Raw genomic sequence first — 14,269 nt, 5'->3', positions numbered from 1 at the left:
TTCTCGGGATCCTTCCCCGGTTTGAGTAAAACCGTGATTGTGGCTGCCAGTGACTCCGCGCCAAAGCGTTTCCCCTCCGTGGTGGCATTAACGGCTTTCGTCAGCCAAGGTAGGAGGGTTGCGGAAAAGTCTTTGTAATATCCCGCTGGGAACCCGTCCAGGCCCGGCGCCTTCCCTCTCTTAGTGTTCTTCAGGGCCGCCGCTACTTCCTCAACGCTGATTGGTTCATCTAGCAGGGTCGTCATGTCCGGGTTGATCCGCTTGCGTACATTATCCTGTAAAATGTTTCAGGTATAATGTATCTTGCTTGAATTAATTATTTTGTATTAAATTATTCTTTAAAGTTGGCATGATGGTGTTTTTCTATAAAATTTACTAAAAGTAAATGGAAAAAAAATTGGAATACCATTTCAATGTGCATAAAGGAACATGGTAAAAAAAACACTAATTGTATATTGTATAATAATATGCAATCACCATTTCTGTGGGTTTTGGACAATGTAAAAAGCTCTGATTTGGACTATTTGTTTCTGCTGTGCATCAGGAGTACTTTATATTTTTTTTTACAAATATAAAGAAAGCAAGTTTTCCTATAGCTTGTATTTAACCAACAGATCGTTGTTTAATAAATAGTACAATTTCAAGGCGATGACGTGGGCGAGTCTGATCGGTGTATCAAGATATGTAGGAGCCAACCGATAATATTGGTGCTGACATAGGTATACACATACTCCGAGAGTCCTTTCCTATAGTAACATTGAGTCCATGAGAGATGTGGGGAAGGATATATTTCCAACCCTACCAATCCTTGCCACAACCTAGATCTCCTGCCTCAAATTATGACCCACTTTCCAACCCCCAGTACTCTGTTTTCCCAAAGGCATATAAACAAGATCAATAGTTCAGATCCTACTTTTACAATTCAGATGGCTCCTATGTCACCGAACCTGCTCGAACCAAATAAGCATTATAACAATAGCGAGACCCCGCACCGAGCTTACCATTGAAGGATATGACTACCACTACATGATGTTATGTGATATTCTGTAGACCTTGATATGGTATATTCGTATGTACATCTTCTTATTTTTAGGTAAAACTGTATACTGAACACCTATTACTTACTTGTGTTTTGGTTTATATGCACTGAGACCTGCATGTCTCATATTCATAACAGTTGTCCTATTGTACTTGTGAAACTATATTCGCTTCAATAAATGGTACCATTTCCCAACAATGTCAATTTTAATGGCCTTAGAAGGATTAAAAGCTTTTCGTTTTTTCTACGAATTTGAAGAAAAGCAAATTATACAGGTTATACAATCAGTGCATTAACCAATTGAACCAATACAGAAATAGATCAGCTGTTTCACTATGATAGCTATTTGTCAGGCTGTGCAGCCAGCAAGTGCATTGATCACTTACCCTTCAACGAAGATATGTAGAAGGACGTCAACGAGGAAGAACAAAGATATGGTTAAAGAAATTCCACTTATGATGGCGATGGTCTCGTCGCTTTTGTTTGTGACAGACAGATCCACAATTACGAAGATAAAGTCCACAATAATGAGTAAAACACCAAATACCCTAAAATAGAAAACAATAAATAATTAACAAAAGGTGACATTACAAAAAAAAAACATTCACACAGGGACAGAGAGGTGATATGAGAATGAATGTGTAATACAGAAGGATCCCAGATCTATCTGTCTCGTCACCTTCGCTCAGCACCACGGATAGAGTTTGGGGTATTACAAGTGAGGTCACCACAGACAGATACATTATAGTTCTGGTACAGAGACTACCGTATATACTCGTGTATAAGTCGATCTCATGTATAAGTCGAGTGCAGTTTTGTGACCAACAATTGTGAAATATGCTATGCCTCGTGGATAAGTCGAGGGTAAAACTTGGGGCTATGAAATTCTGTGATTTTTATAATTTTATATACACACACACTCATACAAACTCACACTTTGCATTACACACACACTCATACAAACAATCTGCATTATACACACACACTCATACAAACACACACTCTGCATTATACACACACACTCATACAAACACACACTCTGCATTATATACGCACACTCTGTGTGTATATAATGCAGAGTGTGTGTCTGTATATAATGCAGATTGTGTGTGTGTGTCTGTATGAGTGTGTGTGTATATAATGCAGTGTGTGTGTTTGTATGAGTGTGTGTGTATATAATGCAGTGTCTGTTTGTATGAGTGTGTGTGTGTGTATTGAATGCAGTGTGTGTGTTTGTATGAGTGTGTGTGTATATAATGTAGAGTGTGTGTTTGTATGACTGTGTGTTTGTGTGTGTGTGTAGGTCTATAGTGAAATAGAAATGTTTTCATCATTTGTGTCCCAGAAGCTCCTGCACAGCAAGGCTTGGTTCAGTGGAGCTAATGGGAGGATTCGACCAGCGCCCAGAGAATCCCAAGTTAGCTCTCAAACACTTTTAGGCAGTTTGATTGCTTACCCTAGGAGAGTACATAGCACTCCTGGCACCATAGCCACTGCTGAGTGTGGTGGTTATGGTATCTGGAGTGTAACTCTAATGCAATACATTCAGATAGTTTAAAGGACAGGGTGAAAGGAAAAAGAATGTATTTTAGTAGTTTTTTTTATTATTATTATTATTTGAATATATTTTTTTTATTATTATTATATTATATTTTGGTCCCCCCTCCCTGCTTGTTAGCTGGCCAGGGAGGGGGACTCTCATTCCCTGGTGGTCCAGTGGATGGGCTGTGTAGGAGGGGGGCTGGCAGAGAGCTCTTACTTACCTTCACAGCAGCTCCTGTCAGTTCCCCTCTTTCACCTCCGGTTCGGTCAGCTCCTCTGTTAGCTCCCACTGTAAGTCTCGCGGTCTCTCGCGGCTCTCGCGAGACTTACAGTGGGAGCTGACAGAGGAGCTGACCGGACCGGAGGTGAGAGAAGGGAGCTGACAGGAGCTGCAGGCGTGGTAAGTAAGAGCTCTCTTCCAGCCCCCAGCAGGACCGCCAGGCTTGTAATGAGCCTGGCCGTCCTGGTCTGTATTATGGCAATGTAAGTCGAGTATGAGTAGTAAGTCGAGTAACTCGAGTATGAGTCGAGTTGGGGTTTTTCAGCACAAAAAATGTGCTGAAAAACTCGACTTATACTCGAGTATATACGGTAGTCACATGTGCTATGTACAGACAGAGAGAGTTTAGGATTCTTGCAGCAGAGTAGGGAGTTACTCTGCTTACTAAATAGCAATTCCTCCATCTGAGTTTAAAAAAAATGACTGTTCAGTAAGCAGAGTAAGCCCTTACTCTACTAAAAAAATCCGGCCCATTAAATGCATGTCATGCACTGCAAATAATGGAATGCACTAAGGAGAGATGCAATGCATTTCTTGTGCTGTATATAATAGTATGTGCTAAGGATAATTATGTGCAATGCGTAGCTTGCAAATAATGGTATGTTCAGTGGAGAGAAACACTGCATTTCTTGCATAGTCATGCATTTATTATAATTTTTATGACAGGGGCAATCTACAGGTAGATCCCTAAATTAGCCCACATTCAGGATATGCATTTTGGGCATTTTGCTCTGGTGAGACATTAAAGTGACACTATAGGTATTAAAACAACTTTAGCTTAATGAAGCAGTTTTCATGCAGGCTGTGTCAGTCACATGCAAGGAAGGTGTGGCCAGGGCTGCATAAACAGAAACCAAAAGTGATTTATCTGCTAAATGGCAGAGAATTGAGCAGTGAGACTGCAGGAGCACGATTTGTACACCAAAATTGCTTCATGAAGCTAAAGTTGTTTATTGTGTCCCTTTAATGATCAAACATGGAAGTCAAAAATGAGAATAAATACTACCTACATTATTACCGCTCTTTAAATTGCTAATAAGCCTGTGTTTTGGCAAAACTTGCCTGTTCATGTACAAAAGATTTTTCATCCAGTGTGCGTGTGAATACAAAGTGTGTGAATACAAAGACTAGCACTACTATTGAGCAGAAACTGCATCACTTGTTTTATAGTCTATTCTCCCCTTATTAAGTAAAGTATTTTTTTGAAATAAAAAGTGATAATTATTATTTAAAGAAAAAGCACTTAAATGTAGTGACAAGTTGCAGGTGAGACAGTCTGTAAACTGAGATTTACTTTCCAGGTTAATCCGTGTAAAAAATGCCGGGACCCACCCTTTTCTAGCACTAATCTGTTTGTTATGAAACATTACTATCAGAAAATGAGATTAGCACAAGCACACACATTCATAGAACAACCTGGCCTAGAACAAATTAGCAAATTATCTATTATCACATACACATACGAACACACAATAAACAGTGAGCTGTTTATTAAGAAAGTCCAGGGGTTACATAGTTACATAGGCTGAAAAAAGACATGCGTCCATCAAGTTCAGCCTTTCTCAAATCTGTTTTTGCTGTTGATCCACAAGAAGGGAAAAACCCAGTTTGACGCTCTTTCCAATTTTGCAACAAACTAGGATAAAAAAAAATCATTCTTGACCCCAGAATGGCGGACAGATCTCTCCATGGATTAGTAAACTGTTACCCAACAGATGGAAAATTACATCCCTGAATATTATGTTTTGCAAGTATTCATCCAGTTGCTGTTTAAACATCTGTACAGACTCTGATAAAAACCACCTCTTCAGCAGAGAATTCCACATCCTTATTGTTCTTACTGTAAAAAAAAAACCTGTAAAAAAAAACTAAATCTCATTTCTTCCAGTCTAAATGCGTAACCTTGTCATATGTATAGTCGTGTCTATGAATAGATTTCCAGACTATGGTTTGTATTGGCCCCGAATATATTTGTATAATGCTATCATATACCCTCTCTGGTGCTGTTTTTTTAAATTAAACAGATTTAAATATGTGAACCTTTCTTCTTAACTAAAATGTTCCATTCCTTTTATTAATTTTTAGGCATGTGCATGGGGAAAATTTTCGGTTCGGTTCGGCATTCCGAAATTTGGGATTTTCGCAGTTCGGGACTTCGGCAATTCGGCACTTCAAGACTTCGGAACTTCGGACACTTCGGAACTTCAGCACTTCGGAACTTCGGAACTTCGGCACTTCGACACTTTGGAAATTCGGCAACTTCGGAACTTCGGCACTTCAGAACTTCGGCACTTCGGAACTTCAACACTTCAGAATTTCAGAACTTCGGCATTTCAGAATTTCGGGACTTCTCTTGCAGCCGCTTGGTAGATAACTCCCTAATTCCCACGGTATTAGGGAGTTATCTACCAAAAGGCTGAAATACCTAAATTGGTCTTTCAGCCAAATTTACTAATACTAAGTAAAGATTACTTAGTATTAGTAAATTATGCCCCTAATCGCTATACCGCGAGTAGGGCATGTCTAGTAAACAGTGAGCAGCCTGTGACTGCTCACTGTTTAAAAAAAAAAAAAGTGCCCCCCTAAAGTAAAATGATGGGGGGGGACCTATTGTCCTACCCCGCTGGCCCCCACCCCTGATCGGCGGGTGGGGGCCCTAAATACTAATAAGGGGGTGGACCTAATGTCCTCCCCCCTGGCCGCCACCCCTGAGCGGTGGGTGGGGGCCCTAAACAAGAATAATTTTTTTAATGAGGCAGTGTGTCATCTTTGACATGTATACTTTAATTACAGTTAATGTAAATTATGACTAATGTATACTTGTTTATAATTATTAACATATTACCATATTTAAAGATAAACATGACTATAAAACATTTTAATAACAGAGTACTTTGAACATGTGCACAATGTTTCAGGAACACTATATTGTTGTGTAAAAACTAGCGGTGTTTAACTAAAATGTATGCTTTCATTATGATGCTAGAGAGAGGAATATGTTTGCCAGATGCAACTTGCTGGTTGCTATAAAAGTTTCAGTTTACTTACTGAGGGGAGAATTGTATAGGTTTGAGGGAATTGCAACATTTAAGTTAAAATATGTAAAATAGAAGCATTCTTCAATTTAGCCATTTTTTGGATACAAAATGCTGAATTTTGGCACGTCTCATAACTTAGCTGAGGAGGTAGAGATTTGACCCAATATAGGCCTTACTAAGGCATCTGTGAAGAGTAAACCCAGTGTCTGACAGATGAGAGAGTTGAGCTCACTTCTACTTATGGAGCATAGACAGGTTGTGGCCCATTGATATCAGATCTAATTATCCCGCCGCATCTGTGTCACAGGTCTCAGTGTTCGTCACCATAATATGATAGACCTAGAGAAGTAATTAAAGAGGAACCCTCAAAATGGTAAGAGTGTGATTCACAAGTAGTAGCCTGAATGCGTTGTTTACACCAGAATGACTGGAAACATATCAGCATGTCCCTGCTGGGGGGCTCAGTGCAACTTGGGAACCCAAAAAGTGATATTCAAGGAGGATAGTTTTGACTATAGAGGAGGTGAAGGAGGTCAGCATTCTGCAAAGGTAGTGAGGAACTTCATATTTTAGTATGTTTTTTCAATACCTCGAATACTGAGGATGCGCTGATGTTACTTGGCCAGTTAATGTAAAGACAGGAATAAATAAGTAGATAACTCCCTAATTCCCACGGTATTAGGGAGCTATCTACTAAAAGGCTGAAAGACCTTGTGGCAAACCTAGCCACTTCTGAACTATATTTACTGTAGGTTGTCCATAGGCTGAATGCATACTGTGTGTCCTTACCTGTATATGTGCTGTGTTATGGCCGTTCGCATGCTGGCAGCCGTACGCTGCCAGCATACAAAGCATTCGTTCGACGAAACACGGCTATCCCGGCCGTTCGCCGTACGAATGCGGGCTCCCCAGGTAGACCACCCATTCACAAGTCGTGTAGCACCAATTAACTGATTGCAACAATGTTGCAATCGGTAATTAAGGGCTCTCCTAGGTGGCCGCCGTTCGGCTACCGACCATGCGGCGGTCGGCCATCTTGGATCCTTTGTCTCTGCAGCGGTGTTCGGTCGTCGAGAGCCTGGAACTGAAAACGGCTACTCAATGATCCGAACACCGCTGGACTTCCAGAGCGTTCGGGAGTCCCGCGTTCGGCACATTCTGTTTTCCCTAGCTGTTCGGTACTTTTAAACCGAACTCAATGTTTTAATGTGTTTTGTGCGGCGTTCGGTCAATTCAGCTGGGATCGAAGCGGTATTCCCACGAAGTATGCGCTCCGACCCCAGCTATCTACCGAACGTTCAGTCATCTTAAAATACCGAATATTGTGGAAAATATGTATTTTAAAGTAAATTGTCAGTTCTGCTGCACGAGGGGATAATCCACTTAATCGTCCATTTTAGTGGGAGTATCCCTCTCGTGCAGCAATGCCTGCTGGGAAAAGAACAATGCATGTTGGGAGAAATCCCCTGGATTATCTGTAAGGAAACCCCTTGCATGGGGAACTGCTTAAATATGCCAGCCTGTGAATAAACTGAGTTAGTTGACTCCCAAACTGTGTTTCGTCCGGTTATTGGGAGGATGGGGAATATTGCCGTGCTTTCTGCTCTGACTGTGGATTTCCTGAGGATACCAACGGATATCGTGGACTAATGTACTGCATTCCGTTACAATTGGTGGCAAGCGACGGGATCCGAACCTTACAGCCGAAAAGCAGAGTTTGTGTAACTGGAACTACCGAACAAGGAAAGCAAGGGCAATTCGTATGGAGATTGATTATACCATACTGAAACGACAGACTTTAAAATAACTACTGGAAGCCAGGGGGAAAGTAGCCAGCAGCAAAACCAAGGCGGTACTAATTGCCGAGCTGATGGAGGGAGACCAAGCCCGCAGCGCTACACCCCCAGTAGTTATGGAAGAAACGCTCTATGAAAGAGAGATGAGGACCAGGCTAGCATTTTTGCTGCAGCCTATATCGGATGCCATATTGAATATGGTGATGGCCAACGTGCAGGAATACGTAATGGCACACAGCCCGCAGCACGCCTTGACTCGAACCGAGTCCAACACAGGGTCCCTTTACAACCCGGTAAAGCCCAAGCTCCCGTACCAGGCCTTCAGAGCCTTTTGCGAGGAAAAGGACGAAATCGATGGGTACTTGCAGGGCTTTGAAAGACTGTGTGATCTACATGAGCTAGAACGGTCAGTATGGGTGCAACTGCTAGCAAGCAAACTAGCAGGTCGGGCAGCTGAAGCTTACCGTGCTGTGCCCAGTGAGGACAGCAAAGATTACGAAAAGGTAAAGCGCGCAATCTTGGAGAGGTATGCCATTACCCCAGAGGCATACCGGCGCAAGTTCAGACACTTACGCAAACCAGAGCGAGATTCGCATGCCGAATGGGCACACAAACTGGATCAAGCCTCCCAAGGGTGGATACAGGCCAGCAACGCCACCACCATGGAGGAATTGCGTCAGATGATGTTGCTGGAGCAATTTTTTAATGGATTATCCACGGAGACTCAAGAATGGGTGCGGGACAGGAAACCCCTCACCCTACCTGAAGCAGCTAGATTGGCCGATCAACACTTTGATGCCCGGAGGCACCAGGGGCCTGTAGCCAAAAGCTACTCCCGACCCACAGGACTACCTAGCGCTCCACCACCTCTAGCGCCCACAGCCACCCCGTTCCGTCCTTCGCAAGGACATGTACCGCCCCCTTCCAGATACAACGGGCGGGCCAACATCCAGTGCCATTCCTGTAAACAATGGGGGCATATGGCCCGAGAATGCACCCAGAATCGTGGCAGGCCCACCTGGAATCAGGGGCGTCCAAGCCCCGTACCCAGGGCGGCTGCTCACCATTACCAGAGGGAACCAGCCACTCAGGAGTTGTGGAGTGTTCATGCAGGGGAGCCCCTGGGTATCTTGCACGAGGTAATGTCGGTCCGAGCCACCGACAACCGGCAACATCACCGGCAGCTGGTAACGCTTGAGGGGAACGAGGTTCAGGGACTGCGGGATTCGGGAGCTACCTTAACCCTGATAGCACCCCATTTGGTATCGGAGGGCACGCATACTGGTGGATCTGTGGCCGTTCGGGTAGCCGGGGGAGCCGTATACCGACTACCCACGGCGAAAGTACATTTGAACTGGGGTGCGGGAGAGGGGACAGTAGAAGTGGGACTAATGCAGAACTTACCAGCAGATGTTGTGCTAGGGAATGATTTGGGCCAGATGACCTTTGCCTTTGTTCCACAGGCTCCCTACCAGGAAGCCCATCCAGTAACCACACGGCAACAGGCTCGCACCACGGCTACACCGATACACTCTGAGGCTCAGGTAAGAAACCATGACCCCCACCCGACTCCCATGTCCTGGGATACCCCGACTACCTTTGTCACTGAAGTACAGACCGATCCCACTCTGCAAGTCTATAGGGACCGGGCACAAGCTGACCAGACAGGGCTAGAGGGGGAGCATTACACGTGGGAGAAAGGGTTATTGTACCGTGTCACGGCCAAGGACGTGGGGGGATCTGTCACCTTGACTAACAAACAGTTAGTGGTACCACAGAAGTATAGGCAGGAGCTGCTTAGAATTGCTCATGATATCCCCTTGTCGGGACACCTAGGGATGACCCGCACCCGATACCGCCTGACGCATGCGTTTTTCTGGCCCGGAATCTCACAGGATGTGCGACAGTATTGCACCTCCTGCGACGTTTGCCAGCGAGTAGGTAAACGAGGGGATCGCCACAAGGCCAAGTTATGCCCCCTACCCATTATTGCCGAACCCTTCAGCAGGGTAGCGGTAGACATAGTAGGGCCCCTGCCAAAACCCAGTCCCTCTGGCAAAAAGTATATTTTAACCGTGGTGGACTACGCCACCAGGTACCCCGAAGCGGTGGCCCTCACTAACATTCATGCTGAAACCGTAGCTGAAGCCCTAATGAAAGTGTTTTCCAGGGTAGGATTCCCCCAAGAAATAATATCCGACCGGGGCACCCAATTTACTGCCGAGGTCACCCAACATATGTGGAAGGTATGTGGCATTAAGCCAATAGTCAATTCCGCCTACCACCCCCAGTCCAATGGACTATGTGAGAGATTCAATGAGACGCTGAAGCAGATGCTTCGGACGTTCGGGGAAACCCACAAAGACTGGGAGAGGTTCCTGCCTCACCTGCTCTTTGCGTATAGAGAGGTTCCCCAAGAATCGACCGGGTTCTCCCCATTTGAACTATTGTTTGGGAGAAGGGTACGGGGACCCTTGAACTTGATTAGGGAACACTGGGAGGGGGAGAGTACGGCTAGCGAAACCCCTATCGTATCATATGTACTGGAGTTCAGAGACCGTCTGGAGGCGCTAACTCAGGCTGTGCACACCAACCTCCAGGCGGCGCAGCAACGTCAGCGACGCTGGTACGATAGAGGAGCCAGAGACCGCAGCTTTCAAGTGGGACAGAAGGTTTTGATTTTAAAACCTGTCCGCACAGACAAGCTGCAGGCCGTCTGGCAAGGCCCATACCAGGTAGTAGAGCAGCGATGCGACACTACCTATGTGATCGGCCCCTGCTCAGGGGTAGGGAAGAGACGCATGCTCCACGTAAACATGCTCAAACCCTACCATGAGAGGATAGAGGATGTGACGGCAATCTGTGCCTCCGCCTTAGAAGATCAGGAGAACCTGCCACTACCTGATCTACTAGAACCGGAAGAACCGATAGAGCCCTCCCGGGGAGTCCAGCTGGGGGAGCGGCTAAGCCCTCACGAGCGTGCCCAGGTACAGGCGCTGATCGTAGCTAAAGGGGCTACCTTCTCCAATTTACCTGGGTACACTCCGCTAGCCACACACCGAGTCGAAACCCCGGGACAGCTACCTATGCGACAGGCTCCATATAGGGTTCCGGAATCAGTCCGGACCCATATGAAGGCCGAGCTAGATGAAATGCTGCAGCTAGGGGTTATCGAACCCTCAGATAGCCCCTGGGCATCGCCGGTAGTCTTGGTGCCTAAAAAAGACGGCACTACCCGATTCTGCGTTGACTACCGGAGGCTGAATGACAAGACAGTGTCTGATGCCTACCCGATGCCTCGGATAGACGAGCTGCTAGATAAGATGGCACGGGGTCAGTATCTCACTACCATTGACTTGTGTAAGGGATACTGGCAAATTCCTCTAGCCGATGATGCCATCCCCAAGTCGGCGTTTGTCACTCCGTTTGGCCTGTACCAGTTTAAGGTCATGCCCTTCGGAATGAAAAACGCTCCGGCTACTTTTTCAGCGGATGGTAGATCGGCTACTGGACGGCTTCCAGGAGTATGCCTGTGCCTATCTGGATGACATAGCCATCTTCAGCCAGACCTGGGAAGATCACCTACACCATATAGGGGCGATCTTAGACCGTATTGGGGAAGCCGGGTTAACTTTAAAACCTAGTAAGTGCCACGTAGGTATGGCCGAGGTGCAGTATCTGGAACACCGAGTAGGGTGTGGGCAGCAGAGACCCGAGCCAGCCAAAATTGAGGCCGTAGCTAAGTGGCCTACCCCAAGGACCAAAACTCAGGTGCTAGCGTTTCTAGGGACTGCAGGGTATTATAGGAAATTTGTACCCAACTACAGCGCCCTGGCCAAACCCCTGACGGACCTGACCAAAAAGAACCTTCCCCGACTGGTTGTCTGGGCCCCAGAGTGTGAGCAGGCATTCCAACAACTCAAGACAGCCCTAACTAATGCTCCTGTGTTAACTGCTCCTGATCCAACTAAGAGATTTCTTGTCCACACAGACGCTTCAATGTTTGGATTGGGGGCAGTGCTGAGTCAAGTGGGAGCCGATGGCGGAGAACATCCCGTAGCCTACTTAAGCCGCAAGTTGTTGCCCCGTGAAGTGAGCTACGCCGCCATTGAGAAAGAATGCCTGGCCGTGGTGTGGGCCCTTAAAAAGTTACAGCCGTATTTGTATGGACAACCTTTTTCCTTACTCACAGATCACAACCCGTTGGTGTGGCTAAACCGTGTGTCTGGAGACAATGCCAGGCTGCTGCGCTGGAGTTTGGCGCTGCAGCCCTTTGACTTTACCATCCATTACCGGCCAGGAAAACAAAACGGTAACGCTGATGGGTTATCCAGACAGACTGAACTCGAGAAGTGATCTGTGAGTACTCTCCAGGACATCCCCAAGCCGATCCGTTGGGATCAGATTGTGTATGCCGGCTTGGTTCTGGGGGAGCATTGTGGCAAACCTAGCCACTTCTGAACTATATTTACTGTAGGTTGTCCATAGGCTGAATGCATACTGTGTGTCCTTACCTGTATATGTGCTGTGTTATGGCCGTTCGCATGCTGGCAGCCGTACGCTGCCAGCATACAAAGCATTCGTTCGACGAAACACGGCTATCCCGGCCGTTCGCCGTACGAATGCGGGCTCCCCAGGTAGACCACCCATTCACAAGTCGTGTGGCACCAATTAACCGATTGCAACAATGTTGCAATCGGTAATTAAGGGCTCTCCTAGGTGGCCGCCGTTCGGCTACCGACCATGCGGCGGTCGGCCATCTTGGATCCTTTGTCTCTGCAGCGGTGTTCGGTCGTCGAGAGCCTGGAACTGAAAACGGCTACTCAATGATCCGAACACCGCTGGACTTCCAGAGCGTTCGGGAGTCCCGCGTTCGGCACATTCTGTTTTCCCTAGCTGTTCGGTACTTTTAAACCGAACTCAATGTTTTAATGTGTTTTGTGCGGCGTTTGGTCAATTCAGCTGGGATCGAAGCGGTATTCCCACGAAGTATGCGCTCCGACCCCAGCTATCTACCGAACGTTCAGTCATCTTAAAATACCGAATATTGTGGAAAATATGTATTTTAAAGTAAATTGTCAGTTCTGCTGCACGAGGGGATAATCCACTTAATCGTCCATTTTAGTGGGAGTATCCCTCTCGTGCAGCAATGCCTGCTGGGAAAAGAACAATGCATGTTGGGAGAAATCCCCTGGATTATCTGTAAGGAAACCCCTTGCATGGGGAACTGCTTAAATATGCCAGCCTGTGAATAAACTGAGTTAGTTGACTCCCAAACTGTGTTTCGTCCGGTTATTGGGAGGATGGGGAATATTGCCGTGCTTTCTGCTCTGACTGTGGATTTCCTGAGGATACCAACGGATATCGTGGACTAATGTACTGCATTCCGTTACAGACCTAAATTGGTCTTTCAGCCAAATTTACTAATACTAAGTAAAGGTTACTTAGTATTAATAAATTATGCCCCTACTCGCTATACCGCGAGTAGGGGCATGTCTATTAAACAGTGAGCAGCCTGAGTGGCGGGTGGGGGCCCTAATGTAAAATAATGGGGGGGACACCTATTGTCTCCCCCCGGCCCCCACCCCTGAGCGGCGGGTGGGCCCCTAAATCAGAATAAAGAGGGGGGGACCTAATGTCCTCCCCCCTGGCCCCCACCCCTGTAATTTGACTCATAACTCTCTGATTGGTGTATTAAGTAACCAATCAGAAAGTTATGAGTCAAATTACAAAGCTTGGGAAAATTCCAAAGAACTGTCCCACGCTGTGTAAAATGACACAGAGCACTCTGATTGGTGGATTTCAAACCAACCAATCAGAGTGCTGTGACAGGTAAATGTAGAGACTTACCTGTCAGTCTCTTCATTTACCTGTCAGAGCACTCTGATTGGATGGCTTAAACCCACCAATCAGAGTGCTCTGAGCCTAATTGCAGGGCGGGGCAAAGCTTTATAAGCCTTCCCCCGCCCTGCAGAGCTCAGTCTGCGCTGAGCCTTCCATGGGTGAAGAAGGATTATTATTTTTTTGCGCTCGTTTTTTTTTTTTTTTAAATTGCGTAGGTTATTATGGTTTTTTATTTGGCCTTTTTTGGGTCTGAAAGAAGAAGATTTTAGAAGAAAGAAAACATTGAATGGTACAGGTACTTAGTTAAAGGTCCCCCCCTCATTAGTTTTTAGGGTGAGGGGGGTAGGTAGGGGGATCATTTTATTGGGGGGAGGGGGTGACTAGGGGTTTGGGGACCCCTAGTCACCTGGGGGGTTATTTTGTTTAGGGCCCCACCCGCCGCTCAGGGGTGGGGGCCAGGGGGTAGGACATTAGGTCCCCCCCTTATTAGTATTTAGGGACCCCACCCGCCGCTGAGGGGTGGGGGCCAGGGGGGAAGACACTAGGTCCCCCCCCTTATTACAATTTAGGGCCCCCACCCGCCGCTCAGGGGTGGGGGCTAAAGGGAGGACATTAGGTCCCCCCCTTTATTAGTATTTAGGGCCCCCACCCGCCGCTGAGGGGTGGGGGCCAGGGGGGAAGACACTAGGTCCCCCCCCTTATTACAATTTAGGGCCCCCACCCGCCGCTC

General features: G+C 46.4%; 1 protein-coding gene across 4 annotated transcripts in view; it reads right to left on the bottom strand.

Annotated features, from left to right (window-relative positions):
• Nucleotides 1-14,269, bottom strand: part of LOC134597816 (phosphatidylinositol 3,4,5-trisphosphate 3-phosphatase TPTE2-like) — an 83,072-nt gene that overhangs the window by 38,382 nt on the left and 30,421 nt on the right. For all 4 annotated transcript variants that reach the window (XM_063444859.1, XM_063444858.1, XM_063444861.1 and 1 more), the window contains exon 5: nt 1,426-1,587. In XM_063444859.1, the coding sequence (XP_063300929.1) occupies nt 1,426-1,587 (162 nt within the window). The remainder of the gene's footprint in view (nt 1-1,425; nt 1,588-14,269) is intronic.

Source organism: Pelobates fuscus, chromosome 1 (assembly GCF_036172605.1).
Source record: "Pelobates fuscus isolate aPelFus1 chromosome 1, aPelFus1.pri, whole genome shotgun sequence".
Lineage (NCBI taxonomy): Eukaryota > Metazoa > Chordata > Amphibia > Anura > Pelobatidae > Pelobates > Pelobates fuscus.
This window is presented reverse-complemented; position numbering and strand designations above follow the sequence as displayed.